The sequence below is a fragment of the Callionymus lyra genome, chromosome 4 (assembly GCF_982586985.1).
Source record: "Callionymus lyra chromosome 4, fCalLyr1.hap1.1, whole genome shotgun sequence".
NCBI classification, from domain to species: domain Eukaryota; kingdom Metazoa; phylum Chordata; class Actinopteri; order Syngnathiformes; family Callionymidae; genus Callionymus; species Callionymus lyra.
Window position 1 is genome coordinate 5,238,952 of NC_141821.1, and position 23,190 is coordinate 5,262,141.

Consider the following 23,190-nt stretch of genomic DNA (forward strand, 5'->3'; position numbering starts at 1 on the left):
TGTCAATGTCTGGAATGTAAACATGTTTAAAAGCTCTTGGTCTCGCTCATTTCATGGCCGATTTAAATAGTATTGTAGTATCCCAGGCAATCATTGAAGTCGCTGCATTTTAACCTGTGAGTTATCTCAGGGTCACGGTGACCCAAAGGCTCGAAAACAAATGTTTTTGTGGTATCCCTTGTGTTGCCTCTGGGTCAAGGTCAAAAAGCTCCCTGGCTTCCATAAATACATATTCAGACCTTTGACCCAGAGACAACAAGAGATGCAACAACGTATCCCTGACTAACACAAGATTAGATGTTAAATATTAAATCCAATTACACATTAATTTTAATTATTTATCTAGTTTTGTGACGTCTCTCAGAAAAGGAAAAAAAAAGCCACAGAACCCGATGAATCGAATCATTTTATTACAGTAAAATGTTCCTTACAAACAATGCATACACACTGGTTTCATATTGCTTCAGACACAAGTTTCTTTTCAGCTGGAGCTCCAGTTCAACGGTAACAAAATCTAAGTACAACATTTATGAAAATATAAATCTCTAAGTCGATCCTGACGATACAAAGAATACCATAGAAACATTCATTACCAGTATGTCAACTATGAGTTGCAAACATAGAAATTACTCAAAGTCATTCAGGTTACTGTAACATACAATGATACCAAATACCGGCGTCCATATTAACACATTCAAATATACGCTTGAACTGGCATTCCCATAAATATATCTTTTTTTTTCCTTCCCTTTTGTGTTATTTTAGCAAAGATAGCACATGTTCTCTATAATAAACATACTCACAGTCAAACACTGGAACAGTTTGGTAACAATATCATTACAGTACGAGCTTTTTGAGACAATCAAACGAAATAAAATGGTGACTTTGGCAAATGTATTGAATATAGATGTATTTTAGTTTAGGTTTGATGCTGCTACCTACGGGCCATTATCTCAACGAAAGAGTAAACAGAATAATTAAAGCCCTTAAGAAGTGTACGGTTGTTAGACTGTAGGTGTGTTTAATACATGTGTGTTTTGTAGCCATGCTGATATGAGGTACTGAAGTGAATACCAAATAGTACTGAACTTATTTCATGCTTCAGTTGGTCTGACTTCGACAACGACTATCAGTCTTTCTTAAACGTCTCTCACTTTGAACTTTCTTAATATTTCCCCTGGTACCACAAAGTGTCTGCCTCTGTGGTGTGAGCAGCTTTTATTTTGAAATCACTGTCGGGCAGAAGAATCAGAGCTACTGCTGAACACGTCTGTCTTATCATGGGGTTGATAAAGTTTCACCGAGTAGAGTCTGATTATTTAGAGCTCATAAATGTAGACCTTTACTAATAAATGGCGTGAGATCGTTTATAGAGGAGAGAGTGAAATCTGGTTGGCTCTGAATATGATGGCCCTGTTTCATGAAGCTTCATTAAAACACCACTTGTAGAAAGCGTCAATGAAGCTTCATGAAATATACTAGAGTCTATTAGATAGTTAATCAAAATAATATATTATAAAGCCATTTTGTCTGAGCTGAAAATAAGGACACTGTTTCATGAAGCTTTATCAAAACATTTCTAGTAGGAAGCATGTGATGGCTTCATGAAGCTTAATGAACCTGATGTTTATTAAAATGGTGAATAAAAGGAAAGGATTATAGGGAGGAGTGCGATCTACTGGACTCTGAAAATAATGACACTGTTTCATGAAGCTTTATCAAAGCACAATTAGAAAGAAGCGTGGCTGATGGCTAGGGATGGGTCAGTGAAGCTTCATGAAGCGCTATGTGAGGTTTCATTAGAATAGTTCATTAAAAGAAAATATTATATAGCTGAGAATTAAATCTAATAGACTCTGAAAGTAATGAAAGTGTTTCATGAAGCTTTGTGAAAACATTTGTGTTGAACGGTGGCCAATGGCTCGGGATGGTTCGATGAAGCTTCATGAAGTGTTACGTGAGGTTTCATTAGAATAGTTAATCAAAAGAAAATATTATATAGCTGAGACTTAAATCTAGTGGACTCTGAAAGTAATGACACTGTTTCATGAAGCTTCATGAAAACACTACTAGTAGGAAACGTGTCTGATGCCTCTGGATGGTTCGATGAAGCTTTGTTGACTTAAATATTTAATCTAAAGAAAAGATTTTAGAGGAGAGAGTAAATTCTAGTGGACCCTAAAATAAGGACCCTGCTTCATGAAGCTTTATTAAAACATCACTAGTGACCTCAACAATGGGAATGAGCTGATCCCCTGTTCAAACTCATGGACAAGATATTAACGGATCATTATACGTTGATTTCTAATGTAAGTATATAAGCTACTATTGTTCTGCTAAGAATATCTGTCCAGTGATGCTGAGCTTAATTTACACAAGAAAATCTAACTTAAGTTTAAATAAAAAACAATTCTTAAACTTATACAAAAGTATTTCCTTACTCAACTACATGAGCTTAACATAAACATCCAGTTATATATTGCACATGATATATTCGTATGAGTGTACTTCGTTATTAAAAGTGTCAAAAAGCAACAGCGTTCATAAGCAATAAAGGTTTGAACGTGTTGTTCAGCTTCTATATCTGTTTAAGTCATCTAGATTTGTGAAGCTTAATATCCAGTAATTTAAACAAATACATACATTCAAAGTATGTATTAAAGGTATGTAAATATTAATAAAAACAATAAAAAAGAAGCTTTTAATGACTTTTGCTTTACTAAAAAAGCCTCATGGAGCCACTTGTCTCCCTCTGACCGCCAAACATGTCAGAATGTTCACTACCATTAACCAAATGCTTTGTTTGAAAAGAAAGAAGAGGTTGAATAAATGGATGTACTTCCAGAGCAGCGTCATGCGGTTGATATATCTCAACAAGCTGATCCGTGATATTGTGCTAAATCACTAGATTCTAGATCTCTGTCCACCTAATAATGCTCACTACTAACAACTGATCAGGTCATGACGTTTATAATGTTTATAAAGGCTCTTATTACAACCTTTTACTTACAAGACCTGGATATCTTACAGATGTCTTCAAAGACTGGCACACAATTCCAATTTCTTTGACCAGCCTTGGCCTTAAAGTTGAAACAGATCTGGTGAAAGTCTTCAAATCGATAGATTACCCACGAACCTTTGCTAACTAGCCACTAATAAAGTGCTTCTTTGTATATGTGAATATATATATATATATTTGTATATATTACAAGGCCAAATCATTCAGTTGTATATCGCTCTGTGTTTCCACTCCCCAGGGGGACATTTGGACACTTATCCTAAAGCAAGTACACTAGTTAAGGCGTGGATGTGGTGGTGCTATGCTACTATGCTCAACAGTTGTGTATCCCTTAGAACTAACAGCGCTAAGATCAATTACATTGAAGAAATATTCACATCAAATGTACATTTTTTCCCAACACGTATCTGAGTGTGGAGCGCTCTGTCTTGCCACTCTAAGAATCTTCATCCCAGTCCCTTGCTCAGTGGCGATTACATCAATGCAAGTATGATGTAACGGTGTGTATACTGTGTTTACAAATTCCCTGCGTCGACAGAAATCCTGTAATCTGCACATTAAGAACTTTTATATTCCAGGCACTCACTTTGATTGCATTAAGCACAACATAACATTTTTAAGGAGTTGCACAAATTGCAGCAGCCAGCAACAAAAAAAAAACAAGATATGTACATATGTTCTATCGTTTCTATACAGTACGGAGTCACGGTGACACAAACGTAAATATTGTTGGAATGAGGGACCTATGGTTTCATGTGCACAACGTCAAAATAAGAAAAATATATTTATTGTACGATGGCTACAATTACTGGAATGGCTCGGAGCATGTCTGACGAGGACCTTTGAACCACACTTTGTTCTTCAAATGCAAAAAGGACACATCATGGCAAATAATAGATTACTTCATCTTTTTTTTATTTTCTTCCAAAACATTGAAATTTAAGATAACAGTCTTAAAGTGAAAAGAAAAGTACTGTAAGTAAATTATCTATACTTTAAATGCAGCTTTTAAATAGTCGGCCCCGTTAACTACCCAGTGGGCTGACATCTGCAGCTGAGTCACGTGGCTGTAAACAAGAATCAACTGCAACCCCAGAGATTCCAAGATTTGTAACATACCTTCACCCGTCATCCGAGATATCAATCTTTTCTTATCACTGCTCACTGTAACAGCTCAGCTTTTTTAGTAGGCGTTGTTGACTCTCCTTCCCCAGAGTCAGATACATTGATGGGACTGTCCCTGGAGAAGACCTCTGTCGACTCCCTCCAGGTGCAGTCAGCGACAGTCTTAAAGGAATGGTTGCCACATTTGGGTCGCACCTTCTGTGAAGCATTGTTGACAATCTGTCGGCTGTTTGAGGTGGCTATCTTAATTTTGAGCGCAGCGTCGACGCGGTCCACCACCGTGTAGGTGCCGATGCTACCATCTTCGAAGCCGATGATAATGTTCAGTGCTCGTTGGGAAAGAGACAGGAAGGTTGGGGTCTTGTACAGGGAACAGGTGCCGATGCTTTTACCATCAGCAAGGCGCATGACGATGAGATTTGACACAACACCTGCATCATCGTCCTCCTCACAATTACGGAAACAAACGTAAACCAGATACCGTCCATCTCTTGACAACTTTTGACGCCAGATAATACCAGCCGCATGAACTAGCCTTAGTTTACCACTGTGAAGGTCAAGGACATTGATGTTCTCATCTCCTTTTGAGACAATGCCTAGTTTTCCATTTGGGGATATTTGAAAGTCCTCCAAATTTTTAAGGAAATTGGTGGGCAACTGGACTCGTCTGCATACGGACTCATCCGCAACGCTCCAAATGAAGACTGTTTCCGTAGATGTGATGAAGACCACACAGTCAGGCATGTCAGGAATGAGCTTGAAATTGACAATGGTGATACCATCATCGCAGACAAACTTCTTGGATACACTGCCTGACCACAAGCTCACTGCCATAAGTTTATTTTTCGATGTTCCTACCAGAAAGGTGTTTGCTGTGGTGATGAGCGCGCTCTGGAGGGTGACTAAAATGTTGCACACCTTATGTCCAGTTCCAAGTCTCCAGACTCTTGAAGCATTCTGCTCACACAGAGACACAACAAACTGGTCATTGTGGGTTATGAGTAGCTGTGATATTTTCTGGCCATTGATACGGAATATATTCTCCCCGGTGCTAGTCTGCCAGATGTATTGACTTAACTTGTCATCTGATGTCACCATAAGATCCCCTGAGGATGTAAGTACACAATTCTCTACGATGCCCTCATGTTTGAAGACTGTCTCGATAAATCCTGTGCTGAAGTTCCACTTGTGTACTGCCTCTGAACCATCCATGGTAAAGACATAATCTTCTCTTCCAGACAACTGCAATGTCTGTATCTTCTTCCCCGTTTTGTCAATATTTGACATGGCTGTAATGATGTCAATGTCCCAAACAGAGAGTACTCCACTGCTTGCAACAGAGAGAAGAAGGTTATGGTGGACTGATTTGATAAGTTTAACAATAGCCCCAGATACCTCAATCAGGCTAGCCATGCATTGACCACTGTCTCTCCTCCAGACAAAGATAGATGAAGTGTTTTCCATGGAGGCCACAATGCTTTGTCCATTCTTGGAGAGAACGGCCGCCACAAAGCGTTCACTACGTTTAGCTTTGAACTTCTCAACCATTTTCCACACCTTGGTGTCCAAAACCTCAATACTTCTTGCCTTACAGATGAGAATTGAGCGTTGGTCTTCAGACAATTCAATACCTACCACCTCACTGTCGTCCCCCCTGCAATCATAGTCTTCCATCAGGCGTGGACTGGTGACTTCTTTGGTGTTCCATACTGATAAACTGCCTTCATTGTCCACCATAACCATTTGGTGAAGGGTGTCTAAGACAAGAATTGACTTAACAAAACCCCCAGAAAACTCAGAGGTAATTGTGGCCAACTTGTCCCCATTTCCCAGGTGAAATATGGATGCAGTGTTCAAGTACTGACCACAGAAGGCATACATCCCATCTGGGGAGCACTGGACACAGGTCACTTCATACCAGCAGTGGAACTGGTACAGAGGCCATCCATAGAGTAGGTCGATGACATTGACATCTTTGCTGGCCTCGAGCCAGGCCAGAGCATGGTGAGTAGATAGAGTAAAGCCGTTAATAAAGGTCACCCCGCCACTGATTCCACTATGCTTTGAACCCTTGATTTCAACCTCTGATAAAAGGCAAGACTTGTGATTATCATAAATAAGCAGCGTGTTTTTGGTGGTGGCTACAACCAGATACTTCTCATCCGTAGTGAGCCTGATTCCAAGCACAACCGACCTGGCTGTGTCAATCTGTCGCAGAAGTTGTCTGCTCTCTACATCCCATGTGCTAACAGACCCGTCTTCTAAGGCCACAAGGACTATGTTGGGGGCTAGAGTAGGCAAGATCTCCACAATCTGAATGTAGCTGGAGCATAAAGGAAGTCTCTCAGGACTGTAAGTAACATCCATCGAGGAGTGGAGAGGCACAATTGAACAGTATTTGGGGCCATCTTTGTCACATTCCAGGAGGAGATGTCTTAGCTTAGGCAGAGATGTTACAACCGGCAAAAGTCTCTGTTGCAGTTCTGCAGACAATGATGCAGGGTTTTTCAAAACTTTAACCTTGATGCTACGAAGTGTGGTGGCCAGAAACTTCAGTTCTTTTTCTTGAGTGTAACTGTAAGCCAGATCTATGTCTGTTAAGGCTTTTTCAAACTGGCCGATCTTGATCATGGTGTAGAGCCAGCTGAAGTTCATGATGACACCGAACATGAGATCGTCTGTGCGCCCGCTACGGGTAAGGTGGTATACCAACTCTGTCATCTTTCTGTGGTTCACAAAGAAAATGTCAGGCTCAAGAAGGTTACACTGAAAGACCCATGGCTGCTCCGGAGTTTGTCTGTCATAGGAATACTTGTCCGAAGAGGCCTTCTCATGGGATTGCTGATTATGTGGATTTTTGTGATGAGATATGTTCAGGGAAGTAAAGTGGTTGTTGTCATAAGTAAATATTTTTTTCCTGCCTCCTGACCATGCCCCGAGAAAATACTCGGCTAAGAGGCTGTGCATCTGATGAACATCCTCCTCATTGCTTAGATATAACTTCTGGGCGATGAGGTGCAGGTGTCTGTTGGCCCAAACCATCAAAGTGACGTTTCGTACCTGGCGTTCCACTAGGTACCCGTCCAGCTCTTCTTTAAGTTTGGCAACCAAGTCATAGGAGATCCTCAATGGATTTTTGAGGTAAGATGCCACTATGACATCACCGAGGACAATGTTGTCCAAAGACAGAATGTCCTCTAGTTCAACCTCAGTCAAACCGGCCTTTGCCATTGTGATGTAGCCTAATGCTCGAAAGACAAATCTCTGACCCAGTTTATTCTCGACCGAATAAAACAGATGTTCAATGCTTTCGTGTACAGTAGAGCACAGAGACTTGTCGTCAACATCCTTGTGAGACCTCCAATGAACAACCTCTCTGTATATTAGGTTGACAAACATTGGCAATGTACACTTAGCGAGAGCCTCATTGACATAGATCTGTTGGCCAGAGGTCACCTTCCTCTTTACACCCAGTAACTGTTGCTTTAAGGTTTGGCTGCAGAGTTTGCGGTCTCTCTGGATTATTTCCACATAGAATCCGTCATCGTGTATGAGATGTCTTAGCTTTTGGAGGATGCCGTGCTTATTTGGCAACGTTGAAACTACGATGCGGACCGTTCTTGGAAGGTGTATGGGAAGCCACCACAGTTTGCGAGCTTCGTCTGCATCCGACAGCTGCTCCAGCGAATCCAGGACGATGACCAAAGGCCTGTGGAACGAGGCTTCGCCAAGGAGGTTAATGAACAGCTCCCTCATCTCCTGGATTTTGTTAGGCAAGAAGTGAATCAGGCATCGGTAGTTGATTGCAATCTGTTCACAGATGCTCTGCAGTAGTGTTCGTAGGTCAGTGGAGGGCTGACTGGAGCCAATAAAACGAACAATCACCACTGGGTTTGCTTCTTGGCCAATCTCTGTCTGCAACCATGTGTAGGCCTGAAACACAGAAGTTCAAAGAAAATTAACTTTTAACTTTTATACACAAGTCGTGTTCACATAAAGTCGATTGTATACATTATTTTGAATAAACGATTCAAAACCTTTTTTATATCTTAAATCTCCTTCGATTTTTAAAGTAGACAGACATTCAGTCCTCTGAGTCCAATTGGTGATTAAGGGTTCAGTAAGTTCCATTTAAAAACTTTATTTTTTGACTGATAGCAATTTAATGACACAGCATTGAACCCAATTTATTTGATTTGTTATTTTGATTTTCCCTAATAACAAATACATCTAAATCTGTATTAAATTCTGAATGAACACCAACCTCAATAAATCAAGCTTAATAAAGTACTGATGGGTTGATGAAGCTTCATGAAACAGCGTCATTTTGTTTAGAGGCTGGAAGGTAACCTGGTAAATTCAGATAAAGTCCAAAAAATAAAATCTGACTAAAACACATTGAATATTTTACCAGAGAAACTTACCATCACGAACAGTATATTATATAAAACACTAAACACAGATAAATAAAATATTTTACAAATATAATATAATCATCTTATAAATAATAATAATAATAATACATTTTATTTAAAAGCACCTAAGGTTTGCAAGTTTGAACTAAAGGCTACTTACATGATAGCTTAAGGTCTAAAGTTTTGTTTACAGAAAGAACATTGTATGCAAAAATTATCTTCTTAGATCAACTTAATTGCTGATCTAAACAATTGCTAAATTCAGCATATAACTTAAAACCTCAATATACATATTCAAACGAGGCAAATACATTCAGGCACCTTTTTTAAATAAGTTCATTTCCCCAAAGTGGAAGTAATTTTACTTCCTAACAACTTCTATATTACTGTAGATATATTAATTTGTTGTTGTTCTTCTGCAGTGGAAAAGCAGAGTCAGCAAATAGGGATAATTTCCAGTGCTGGTACCTGAGAAAGCAAGATATGGTAATTCATCCAAACATCATGTTACTGGTATTAACGGTAGGTTCTGGAAGTCTGAGCTCACAGTCGTCCACGTGCATGAATAAATCTTAACCCTTGTGTCTCTGGGTCAAGGTGAACGACCTCCCTGGCTTTCATAAATACATATGCAGTGTTGGAGGTGGAGATTGTTTTCGGGCTTTCGGGTCACCTTGACCCTGAGATGAAAAAAAAAGGGTTAAAAAAGTAATTTTGGTCAGTGTTATAACATGTATTCATATATTTGTGCCATTAAAGGAGATTGTATTCAGTTAAATATGTCATATGCAGGTGCTTCTTTCAATTCTGTAGACTATTTGATCGATAGAGACCACAACACAAACATTTCTATAGTAAAGTCACTGTGTCATGAAACAGTTTCATAGTGAAGTCACTGTGTCATGAAACTGTTTCATAGTGAAGCCACTGTGTCATGAAACCGTTCTATAGTGAAGCCACTGTGTCATGAAACAGTTTCATAGTGAAGTCACTGTGTCATGAAACAGTTTCATAGTGAAGTCACTGTGTCATGAAACAGTTTCATAGTGAAGTCACTGTGTCATGAAACAGTTTCATAGTGAAGCCACTGTGTCATTAAACAGTTTCATAGTGAAGCCACTGTGTCATGAAACAGTTTCATAGTGAAGTCACTGTGTCATGAAACAGTTTCATAGTGAAGCCACTTTGTCATGAAACAGTTTCATAGTGAAGTCACTGTGTCATGAAACAGTTTCATAGTGAAGCCACTGTGTCATGAAACAGTGTCTTACATTTAACTAACTTTGAAAATGATGCCAAGTTTCATTGCCTTTTAGATCAGAACCAAATCTTTTAAAGCAGATAGTGACATCTAGTGGCCTTTTAAAAGGAGGACACTGTTTCATGACACAGTGGCTTCACCTCTGAAATGTTTCATGAGACCTCATCAGACCATCACTATTAAACAGGAACACATTTAAATAGTTTTACTATCTCAACCTCTGTGTCTATATCAAAGGAACAAATCTAAAATAATGTAAATATTATTGCTTATGTATATTTGAGTCAACCCTTGGAACTTTAGTTTAAATTCTTTACTTGCTTGGACTTCAAAGTGTGCAAGCATTATTTTTCTACCCATCACAACAGATTCCGAAAAATTAAACTCTTAAAGGCTGTAACTTGATTGATATTTGAGCTACAGAAGCTCTTATTTAGTTCGAACCCTTCTTTGGAATGACTTTCACTGATAATTTGTTTTTGCCCTTTCGTTCTTTGTGGACAAGAAAGGCCAAAAAAAGAAGAATCTGACTAAGTTCAGACACAGAGCAGTTCATGGCGGTCATTTTGAGCCCAAGAAGAGTCAGAGGGTGACCAAGTGGAATCAAGCTGACCTTTAATATGTAGATAGATAGGGGCCCTGTGCGTGCAGTCCAAAAACATACAGATCTAGATTGAGAAACCCCCCTTTCTTTTATTAACATTGATGGATCTGAGATGTTTTATTGGTCGCTTATTCTACACATCCGCCTTTAGCTGAATAATACAGAAAAAAAGAAATTTCTTCACTGTCAGTACAGGATTAACCCAATCACAGTATTCACACTGGCCAGTCTTCAAAATCAATCACTTTTCACATTCATTACAGTGATGACAAACTGATGAGGTTTTAATTTAAAGCAAAATGTTGTTTTTTAGTGTTGGGCGACTGTTTTTGCACAAGTGCATTCATTACAAAACACGACTTCATAAGAGATTTGAAGATAAAAGAAACGATTCCTTTAGACAATATTGTGACAATGAGTTTTGTTTCCACTGTGTGTCAGTGTTGTTGTTGGTCTATGTGTGGAGTTTAGTTACATCAATAATTGTGTGTTTAATTAAACCGTGATACTAAACTAAACCAACCTTTAAATTATTACAAACAAAACAATGACCTTCATATAAAATGTTTTGTGAAGTGAGGGAGGTTTATGATGGTTTTGACTGACACTGCATGTTTCTAGTAGCGATCTAGAATGATCTAATTTCAACAGAAAACCTTGATTTAAATTATTTAAATCAACAGAATATATAGTTTAAAATTAACTTCTTGCTGAAAGTTTAAATAAACGTTCGCTGAACACATCTTTATACTGAATACTATACAAGAAGGAGATGTATTGAAATAAATGTTGTTTGTTAAACAAATGTGATCCTGTGTGTGTTTGTTTACGTGTAATTTCAAGAGAATGATGATGGTTTGATATTAACATTACGAGTTGCATGTTGCTGTATGAATAATAATAATAATAAAAATTCGCTATTTTCCAGTCTTATAATTGACTTCATTCTTGAACATCATTAAGTACTTAAAATGTTAGCATAAAACTACTGGTTCATATAATAGTCATATCTTCCAATCCTTTTTAAGTTGTGTTTTGTAAATTAATAAACTTGCACAAATCGGTCGTCACTATAAAACGTTTACCTACATTTTTGGTTTATTTAAATAAGATTTTATTTTTCAATGTCATACGTCACACCCGTAAAAACATCGTCACTTCCGGTTTGTCAAAACTGTAATGTGATCTAAACCGTGATCGATTGCTTCTGTCTGGTTGCTGACGGAGTTAGAGAGACCAGTGCTCACGCTCGTGTGAATACTGCGATCGTGTGAATCCTTTACTGACATCCACGGAAGTGAGCTCCACTTCCTCCTTAGCTTAATTTGCTAATTTGCCTCCCGCCCATGAATTCTCATGACCAGCATGAAAAAGAACACTTTCTTAATTTGACAGGGGTTACTGGCGAGGGGTGGAAACTGTGGGCGGCAGCTGTGGCAAGACACTGATGAGGTCTGTCACGAAGATGAGACACAGCTCGGAGACCATGTTCCATGTTCACATTAAAGAGACACAAATATACTTGTCACATGGACACATGAGTGGAGGACACCTGCTTAAATACAGCCGACTTCGGTCGCCTGCACAGTGATGAACTGACAGTGAAAGAAAAGAAGTCTTTGGACTGGTCGTACACGCCCACAGATTCTACCACGTGCGATGGACAAATACTTAATACTGACAGTTCAGAAGACAATCGACAATCTGAAAGATAACAGGAGTTGAGACATTACCTGTTTAGCAACTTCCGCCAGCAGCAAAGTCTTCCCCGTGCAGGGTCCTCCGTACAACACCATAGGGCTCGCTCGACTCCCCTTGGTGGGCATCAGGTACTCTTGAATATAATCCAATGTCTCGCTCTTGTACTCGTGGAGAGCAGCGAAGTTTTTACAAAGGGACAGATGCTGCAGGATCTCGTCGTACAGGGGGTCCGATTCCGTCTCAAAGTTCTGCTGCACCGTGGCTTGGATGATGTCCACCATGTCCTCGTAGAACTGTTTGCACAAGCCCTCCACGTAATGGCTTTCCACCTCCTGGGAGTAGCCCAGCTTCATGTCGCAGTGCGTGACGGAGGAGTAGACTCGCAGGTTGGACGCCGCCACCACGGTGGGGATGAACTCGTCGCGCACTTTGAGCAGGCGTTCGTACGCCTCTTGGTTCCGCATGACCCGGTCGCCGCTCACCACAATGTCCATGTACCGAGCCATGTCTGGAAGTTTGGCAAAGCGGTCGAATTGAGAGATCTTGCGGATGTAGCACACGCATTTCCTGAGAAAGGCAGGCGTTTGTTTCCCAAGGGCGAAGTCTAATTCATCCTCCAAGGCTGGAAGGAAGAGAGAACAGAATGCATTATTTTTGAAGCCGAAAGAAAACCAGGCACACGCCGAACATCAAAGACCCCCTTCTGTGCACTCGGCATTTTCCAGAACTGAAAATGCAACTGTTTTTCTTAACAGCTGATAAGAAGCCACTGGATTATGAGGAACAACTTCTTAAGATAGAAGTCTAACAGATGTGGGATTTAGATTTCTTTGAGGAGAGGATCTCGACTGCTCTTAGAAGCCTTTAGCCTCCAATTAGATGGATCTCTCTTGAGTTTTTCTAAAGAGGAAACAAAGTTGATAAAAATCGCATAAGCTGTACGCTGGAGTGAATCGCAGGAACCCCACAAAGAGAAAGCTTACTACATTTCCTCCAGTCACCCCTGTGAAGTTTTCCCCCCCGCGGCTAATAAGTGCGTAACATGTGAGAACATTCCACGACAGGATGATGCCGCGGCTTTGCTTTCGGCAAAACAAGTCAGCGGCTCCTAATTATGTAAACCATGGCAGCTCAGAATTAGTGACTTAGAATAGAACTAGATTGTGTTCGACGACAGATGAACCAGTGCAGTTTTAATGTTGCCTAAGCATCTTATTGTGTTTTGTGTATAAGGAATTGATGTTGCATTACATCCGGGTGATAACTTTTAAGCAACAAGTGAGAAGGTGGGTTCTACTTTTTTCCTTTACTGTAAATTTGAAAGATCATAATCAGAAGAAAAATATTGAGTCTTTACGGTAAATGGTAAAAAATGTGTAGCCTGGTTAGAATCATTTCTTGATTCTACCAAATTAATTGCAACTTTAACGCACACTAGATTACAAGGCGCATTATATATATTTTTTATAACAAAGCACACTGGATTATAAGGCACATAGTATTGCCAACATTTGTACACAGAATCTGTTGTAGGTCAGTCAAGTACAAAACCAGAATTAATAGATAAGGCACACTGTCGGTTTTTGACTAAATTAAAGGGCAACTAAATTAAAAACCCTGCTCTTCTGACTGTGAACATGTAGTAAATGTTGAAGTCTTCTTCTCCAAGATGCAGTAACTCCCTCATCATGACCATGTTTTTAACTTATTACTTTATAAAGTTTATCTGAAATCTGGGCGAAAGAGAGGTTACGAGAGTCCATTATGACGTGATAATGGCTTCACTCCTCCCCCAGCCAGCTGTAATCACGCCCGCTTTGTTTATACAACTTGTAGCTTGTGAATTTCATATTTAACTATTTCCAAGTAATCCATGTAAATACTCTTTAAGGAGCAGTTGTTGATCAAAACAGTTGCAGTAGTTCACATATAAAGTCTTCATTTTTCTGGAAATACCGCTGAACATGAGTCAGTATCCTTCTTTCATTACTTCGACTCGAAGACAAGATTCTTAATGAAAATATTATTGACACGTTGCTTCAAACAACCCTGTAATAAACACATGTTTCCGTGTGGATTTGCTAGAAAATAACCTTTTCACTGGCTCCGCAATATTTCACACTCAGCCTTTGTTTGCTCTTCTCTCAGCAGAAGACTGACACATTTGAAATAACCGTTTTATTGTTTTCCGCTCGTCGCTCTGTGTGAAGAAAAACTCACTCGTGGTGAATCACAGCTCAGATTAATTACCGTCAAGTACACGCCACGCCGAAGCGATCGCTCACTGTCATGGGCCGAGCCGGTTCTGACACGTCCAGATTGGATCTCATCGCTTGTTATCAGCGGAAAAACTCGACGACAACAGCTTCAGCCGGGCGATTTCGGATCTTAATCTCCAAAGGTTAATGCTTTTCCGTTCTAAAAGAAATTTGTCTTTTCATTCTTCAGCGAAGGTGCAGCAAAAATGGAATCAATTTGATTGAAAAAAAACACGAAGAAGAACGTTTTTTCACCAATAATCACCTGTTTGGTATTAATGGGTTGATAAGGCATCATGACACAGCTGATGAGGTATCATTATAGAGTGTCATATTTTAAAATACTGCTTTATAACATTTGAGTCTGATGTACTTGAATTGAATTGTATTGAATGAAACCATCCATAACCTTGCCATCTAATGGACTTTCAGAAAAGCTGACACCGTATCATCCATGTTTTCCATTTAGATGAAGTTCTTCAAAGTGAAACGGTCTCTTCATTCGATCCAGAAGCATTTTGAAATCGGGATCCTGAAATGACCATACATTGGTGGATAGAAGCTAATGTTCATGCCTGTTTTTGTTGTTAGCTTTTGTTGCTCAACACGTTCTCTCTACAGTTTCTATTTCTAGACTAGCATGTTAACAGCTTTAAGACATTTTGAGCCACAAAGTAAGTAAGTAAGTAAGTTAGTAATAATTATTTGTAAAGATCTATCTAGAGGAAAAAGCACTTGAAAAATCAAAAACAATAGACAGTAAAAGTTCCTACAAATATAAAAACTCTAAAAGGCCAAGACAGCATAGAGACAAACAAATCAGCCCAAAAAAATCTGGAGCCTGCACAAATAAAAACGTCTTAAGATGTTTCTTGACGAGTCAGTAGATCATCAAACACAGAGATCGTTCCAAAGCTTAGGAGCAACAGTCTGGAAGGATTTCTCTCCTCTGGTCCTGAACCGTGTTCAGGAACCATCAGTAGATTCTGATCCACAGACCTCAGAGCCTGAGCTGGGGTGTAAGTCTGGATCAGATCACTGATGGAAGGTCTGACCATGAATAGATCTGAAAGTAAGAACCAGAATTTTAAAGTTTATCCTGAAAGAAACTGGCAGCCAGTGAAGAGTTTTAAGGGTCGGAGAAATGTGAGTTCTTCTACTAGAGCAGCTTTCAATTCTGGAGTTTTGTATTAACTGCAGGCGAGACAGATCCTTCTTGTTAAGACATGAAAATATACCATTACAATAGTCCAAACGAGAAGACACAAACGCATGGATTATAAATTATATATTATATTTGTTCATAGGCCCTTGAACAAGGTAGTTCTGATGATTCATTGACGTTTGTTTTAAAACCATATCACTACAGAAGCAGTCACTCATGTTAGCAACAATAGTTTTTGTTAGGTATTTTGCTAATAAGAATGTTTAATGTGTGGCACAAAGTGTACTTCAATTCCACAGTTAAAGTTTGTTCACTCATAAAAAAGCTTTTAAAAAGCTTTTTAATAATATGGCGCTTACACTGGCTCTAAAGGTGACGTCGACCAAATGCTGGCCACCGGTTGGTCAGTGAGAGGCGTTACTAAAGAGTTAACAGTGCAACACCTAAGAAACAAACTGGCCATTTCAAAATACTGCAAGAGGACTTCAGTAGGTTGGTTTTGATAAGTGGTTCTGGATTCCAGACCTTTTTGTGTCTTGTAAGTACACCCTCGCCTCTAAGTTTTAGGGCGCTATGTTATGATGGCCCCGCCCACCAAGAGTCCGTACCCGGGCCGACGGAAAACACAACTCAACAGAGTCGTGTCAACACAGTGTCGAGCCGAGTCAAGTCAAGAAGAGCCGAGGGCTGGAACTGTGGAGTGGAAAAGTACCAAATGACAGTTTGTGACTCCCTGTTCTGAGACAGATGAGAAAAGAACCCCAGATCTTTAGAGAAACTACTTGCGTCTAGTGGCAGTAATCATAGTAAGTCAACTCTAATGAATTGAGCTGTACTGGTTTATTCACTAGTTCATTGGAAACACTGATTAAATCCACATTCAAGCTGGATTAATGGTCAATATACACCATCTGACGATCCATGAAATCCGATGATATTCCAAACATGCCGAACAAACAATATTTTGTCTGAAACTAACCAGAGCAGAGGAATTTCTTGGCCTGATCGTTCTTCATGGTCCCTTTCTCTTGAAGCTGCAGCACCGCTGTTCTGAAGATCCTCTTGATCTCCTCTGACACCGTCCTCCAGGCCTTGTCATTCTTGGTCTTGGCTGTGCTGCTCGACTCCATCTGAGCAGAACGAAGGGACGGTCAGAGTTAGAGGACAGTCGGCGACTTCCCTGTTATCACGTTGAATTAAATAATTAAATGTGGGTGATTTGTGCGAGAACAAATGCACTTTCATAGATTAGTCAAGATGACCTAAAAAGTATAAAACGACGCCGTAAACATCTTATAATACTAACAATTATGACCAAACAGAGGTGAACACTGGTGTCCCTGCGGGATGTTTTCGTGTCAATTCAAAAAACAAGAAAGACAAAATGAAGGGAATATTTGTGCAGCCTTCTGGCCTTGTGTGAATGTTGACATTTGCAGTTGAACCTTCACGATAAAAGTCCTCTAATGTCAGAGTAACCTTTTATTCCTTACATGTTTCTAGCCTGCCACATTCTTCTTTATCAAATTATAGTTTAGACTAAAAAGTAAATAAATTGTACATATAGAGACTGCACATGTAACAGATCATTTAATGTCTATTATTTCACTTGCACACAAACACAATGAAGGACATGTGTCTTCTATAGAAAGACCTGTTATAAGAAGGTTTGGGACGTCAGGCAAGTTTACAGTGGCTTGCACGAATACTTTTTATACACATTAAAACACACAACAACAATAAATGTTGTTTCTAGTGGGCTGTGCTCGCCTGCCATAGATTTCCCAAAAGGAATGAATGGGACGAGGTCATCAATGTCGCAAATCTGCGATGTTTTTTTATCTTCTTCTCTGGCATACGTTCGTGTAGAAACACCATTCAAGCTTTAAAATGTAGACAAAGGCCATATTATCAAAATGGGATTTGAATCATTTGTAATGTAGTTTTTTCGTCACGGAGCAAAGCGTATAGCCCACTCTCGCGTTCTCCCGGCGGGGAATCGTCTAGTATTATATATACTGTACTTATATATTCTCTGTACACATGGTCTAGGGTCTACTGTACTTTCCTGAACGTTTTCTTTTACTGTAAACTTTATTAAGACTTGTGTAGACCGTGCATGGTTACACAATTAGTGTTGTTTAGTTTTGCATAAGATCTTAATGCCAAAAGTTGTGGTTCGATTTCCAACGTTTGGTCAATTCCTGCCACTTCTTATTCCAGAAACTATCGTGTTCCCCTGCATGTTAACTCTTCTCTCTCAGCTTCTTGTTAGAGCGCCTCCTGGATGTCGTTAATCCAGAAACAAATTCTACTTCTTTCGTAGTGTATGATATTCTATCATTTAATCCTTGAATCTTGGGTGGACCATCTATCGTTTTATTAAGTTTGAAAGAGTTTTTCTTCGGACGAAAAATGCCTGCAGCAATTTGGTCTTAGCCTGAACTCGCACCAAAATCAGAGCCACTGTTTCTTGAGAGCTCCTTCATGTATCGGCCCGATAATGATTCGATCATTGAGGCAGGAGACAGGTTATAAAAGTCAAACATGTAACTCTATAACTCTTAGATATAGATGAAGATACGCTCGACCTCAGTGCTACTATCTTTTGAGAGAAAATTGTTTTGTCTTCCTCGGAGGCGCAAGGTACCGCCGCCCGCGGGCTTCAAACAAAATGCCTAATTGAGGATGTGGTCTGGAAGTCTTGCTTTCTGGTTGACCCTATTTTTGGACTTCAGTAATGTTGGACAAAACTTTAAAAATGCTGTTGAGACAGTTCTTATCCTTCACAGATAAACCATAAAACCTGACAGAGAAAAGAACACGTCAACAGACTTTCAATAAAAGAATGATACAAGTTACATAAAATCCTTTTGGGAACATTAAACGGGTTGAAATCCTGAAGGCTTGAACTCATACTATCGTTAACCTCGACTACACAATGCATTCCTAATGGATTCAGTATTTGGTTCATGAAGAAATTAACTTGAGCTTGTTTTAGATCTTTTCCTGGAGGCCGAAGATTGAAGAATATGATGTGAGGCGATGAAAAGAGTGACCAGACAGAAGGCGTTGTAACATCAGTTCAAGAGAAACGCTGGTGCACTCACAGAGTTCTGGTAGTTCTTAAACATTTGGGCTTTGGGTTTGAGGTAGTAAGCGGGAGGCACGGAGTTCTCGTCCCTGCAGTACCACTCCTCCAGGATGTGAGTGTCCATTCCGGCCTCCACGGCGGCGTCCAGGATCATCTCGAACTCCGCCGACTCCACCTCCCCCGGCACTCGGATGCTGCCGTACTTTTCTCCGACCAGACCCTGAGGGGGAAGGACAGACAGAGATGAACGAGACGAAGGCGACCTCTCAGAGCCAGAGCTGTTTTCACCGTCACGGTGTGAACCGAGGAGGCAACGACGGTTCCACTGAAGTAAGGATTAGAGATGAACTAAAAAAATCCTGGATAAGATAATTTTTTGATTTGTAGAGCATCTAAATTACGTCGTTTGAACTGATGGATCATTTTAATTAAGAGTCTCACAGCTAAAATTAAGAGTTTTAAATATATATATATATAAAACCAATGATTCGTACACAACTAACGATTCTTACAGCTAACTAAGAATTTTATTTTGTATTCAAACCCTCAAATGTTTTGTTAGAGTTTTTTTAACCCTTAAAAGAAACCTTTATTATTAAAGTATTTTTGAAAAAGTCCTTTTAAGAACTATTTGTGAACAAAAGGGATACCACAAACACATTCATTTTCGGGCCTTTGGGTCACCTTGACCCTGAGATAACACAAGCGATCCAACAAACAAATTTGTTTTGGCAGCTCCGGGTCACCTTGACCCTCAGATAACACAAGGGATACCACAAACACATTTGTTTTGGAGGCTCCAGGTCAGCTTGACCCTCAGATAACACAGGATGACACAAACACATTTTTTTTCAGGCCTCTGGGTCACCTTGACCCCCAGGTAACACAAGGGATAACATAAACACATTTTTTTCAGGCCTTTGGTTCACCTCGACTCTGAGATAACACAAGGGATACCACAAACACATTTGTTTTCAGGCCTTTTGGTCACCTTGAACCATGAAAGCAAATCGCTGGGCTAGTAAAACGGAGTCGCCTTTGTTCTATATGTTAATGTTATTACCGCCACTCTCTCTCCATCATCATCGTTCTTACAGAACAATCTCTGGCAGCGATCGCTCAGAAAGCAGAAGAAAATTAAGCGCCATCAAATTCAATAGGCCTCTTTTCTCCTCCTGCTTTATCTGCGCTTCCATACGCCGATCTCTCCGAGCCTCCCGTGACTCGCCATTCTTCCCACAGCCACTTCTGACTGACAGGACTCTCGCTATCGGGCCCGACGATCAGCAACGCTGCTTCCCCGCCACGGTCCTTGATGCGTCCCGTCACTCAGGACGCAGGACGTGGCGAGCAGGAGGAAAAAAAGCTTCTCTGGAACCACTGCCATCGGTGACCGGACGATCCTCACGCCAAAGCGTCCGGTTCGGAACCTTCGGGGGCGAAGACGGTGCCGGACGCTCGGAGTGAGCGAGCCGGAGCGAGGACGATGCGGCGCTCTCGGCAATGACGCTGCAAAGCCGTCGTTCAGTTGGCGATCTCAGTGGGAACAGATGCGGCGAGAGATGATGGCGTGTGGCGAGGGCTGGAGATGGACGCCACTTAGAGCGCCAAATGGCCACCGCACACCCTTTTATCCATCTTCAACACGCTTCGTTTTGAACTGGGAATTTCTCGCATTCATTAAATCCACTTTCTGAGTCAGGTTTTTCATTCCAAACATTCGTAGGTTTGGAACAAAAAACAGAGTTTTTTTTTTCCAAGGGCATCGAACCTTGCGATTCAATGATGCGTCTAATCTTTGTATTCTTTACTGGTTCATGGCCTCCAGGAGGCGCTCTGAAGATAATAGTTTGATGAAACAAAGAAACTCCCAAGTTAAAGGTGATGTAACCAGCTGTTCAAGAAGGAAACAGGGAAGCTTAACCACGCATCAATGCATCAGGAGCGAGACGTTGGTGACGGCAGCGTAAAAAAACAGACCCAATGCAAAAAAGTAGAAAAGCATAAAGGTCATAAAAGTGGAAGCTCTGTAATGACTGTTCTGGTAAGTTAAGAAACAAACATCTGTCCGTGTTACTACTGTTTTACAATCATGTTCATTTAATTAAATGTGACAGTATTTCATTTAATACATTTACATCATTAAATTAAATTAAATTTACATCATTTAATTAAATCAAATTTAAAGCCTTTAATTAAATGTATTTTCATCATTTAATTTAATTTAATTTACATCATTTAATTTAATTTAAATTACAGCATTTCATTTAATGTTCATCATTTAATTTAATTTAATTTACATAATTTAATTTAAATTCATTTACATCATTTAGTTTAATTTAAATTACATAATTTAATTGAATTTACATAATTTAATTTCATGTTACAGTATTTAATTTGATTTAAATTACAGTTATAATTACATTTCATTAAATGTAATTTATATCATTGAATTAAATGAAATGTACATCATTTAATTTAATTTAATTTAATTTACAGTATTTAATTTAATTTAATCTTACATCATTTAATTTAATTTTTAATTCACAACATTAGGTTTTATTTCATGTTGACACCAGCTCATAGAAAAGTTGAAACCTATAAATGTTTATTTTGTTATATTATTTTTTCTTTATTTTATTTTATGATTCTCTAGAGCAAAATTCAAGGTTGTGTAGCCGATCAATCTGAGTTAAGGTTCCAGTCTCTCTGGTTTGAATCCCTATCATGGAGAGAGGAAGATGGTTCCAAAGCTTAGGAGCAACAGTCTGAAGGATTTCTCTCCTCTGGTCCTGAAGTTCAGGAACCATCAGTAGATTCTGATCCACAGACCTCAGAGCCCGAGCTGGGGTGTAAGTCTGGATCAGATCACTGATGGAAGGTCTGACCATGAATAGATCTGAAAGTAAGAACCAGAATTTTAAAATGATCCTGAAAGAAACTGGCAGCCAGTGAAGAGTTTGAAGGATCGGAGAAATGTAAGTTCTTCTACTAGAGCGGCTCAGAATTCTGGCTGCAGAGTTTTGTATGAACTGCAGTTAAACAATGGTCTTAACAATTAGTCATTTACTATAACTGCACTAACTTTTCTACGACTACAAGAAACATCACTAACGTAATTGGAGCAGAAACGCATTTCTAGCTCCGGTTCTGACAAAATCTCTTTCCAAAACTATAAAGCCATGAAATCCTCTTGGAGGTTTTTCTTTTGAGTATTTTCCTGCAAAAACAATAAAGCCCATCAAAGGATAATGTATTCATTGTTTTCTTCTCCGCCTCATTATCTGCTCATGTTGTGGCCAACAAACCTCAGCTTTCCATCCTTTGATCATGAGGACGGACTAATAAGAGCGAGAGGAAGTTGTTGAAAGAAAAGTGAAGAGGGAGAAGCTTTCATCTTCACTTTCAGCGACACACCAACACAGTTTGTCGAGTAGGAAGTGAAGTATAAATCAAAACAGTATTTTATTTTAGTTCTTCAAGGGAAAGTAAGTAAGTAAGTAAGTAAGTAATATTTATTTATATAGCGCTTTTCGAGACCAGGGTCACAAAGCGCTTTAACAATCAAAACAATACTCAAAACAGTACATACTTCAAAGATCAAGACAACACCGAGAACAACACAAAAGTGTGTCCAATATTCAAACCTCACTCACGTTCTACTGTCATGTCGAACTAAAGGTTGGATTTTTTTCAAAGAAATCTTTTTTTTTTTAATGTATAGACAAAAATCCATCCATCCATCCATCATTTACTGTGTAAGAGTGTTTCCCGTCTGTGTAGCATGTTAGCCTTTTAGCTTCTGCTACAAACAATCGTAAAATATACATTTATTTCGTTTTTTCAGGAACAATTTCTAATGTGGAGGCTTCAATCCCAGGGTGAAGTTACACACGAGCAGTACGGAGGTATTTGGATGTTTTTAAGGGTCTAGCAACGTCCGCTAAAACAAGCTAAAAGAAAGACTAAATTTTCGCCGGAACAATCGCACTTGTAGAAGCTTCAACATGAGGATGGACAGAAAATCAGTGAAGGTTGAGTTTTGGGGTGAACTATCACTTAAACTAACTAAACTAAATATAAAAAAAAAACTGGCGGGGGCGCTAAACTGTCTCAGGTGTGCCTAATAAAGCTCTTTTCTGTAATTGTCTCACCGACTGTGTCTAAAAAAATGTTTGTAAAATGTGGAGAAAGTACAATCATGCTTCGAACAGCAAACAGAATTCATTTGAACTCTTTGAATTTTGAATCTCATTGCGAGAGGAAGACGACCTTCACGAACCCTTCTTGTTTACGATCCAATAACAATAATTATAATAAAAGAAACATCTCATTATCTTCTTCTGGACACTCATGTTGATCCATGTTGTCAACTACTCATTGACTTGTGTTTCCAAGATGCTTTCAGGGAATATTTAAGACATATAACTTTTATTAAGGCGTTCAAAACTTGGTTATATTAAAGATTATTTTTTTATTCAGTTTTTTTCCATTATCAGTTTGTTATTAGGCTACTAAGTACTTGTGTTCCTTACTTCTTACTCAATG

At 39.3% G+C, this 23,190-nt stretch overlaps 1 protein-coding gene across 2 annotated transcripts in view; it reads right to left on the bottom strand.

Annotated features, from left to right (window-relative positions):
- Positions 1 to 395: 395 nt before the first annotated feature.
- The window catches only part of nwd2 (NACHT and WD repeat domain containing 2), a 64,042-nt gene continuing 41,247 nt past the window's right edge, over positions 396 to 23,190 (bottom strand). For both annotated transcript variants that reach the window (XM_087788546.1, XM_087788547.1), the window contains exons 5-8: positions 18,659 to 18,862; positions 16,528 to 16,678; positions 12,158 to 12,747; positions 396 to 8,077 (exon numbers count right to left, since the gene is read on the bottom strand). In XM_087788546.1, coding sequence (XP_087644672.1) covers positions 4,181 to 8,077; positions 12,158 to 12,747; positions 16,528 to 16,678; positions 18,659 to 18,862 — 4,842 coding nt within the window. In that variant the 3' untranslated portion in view covers positions 396 to 4,180. The remainder of the gene's footprint in view (positions 8,078 to 12,157; positions 12,748 to 16,527; positions 16,679 to 18,658; positions 18,863 to 23,190) is intronic.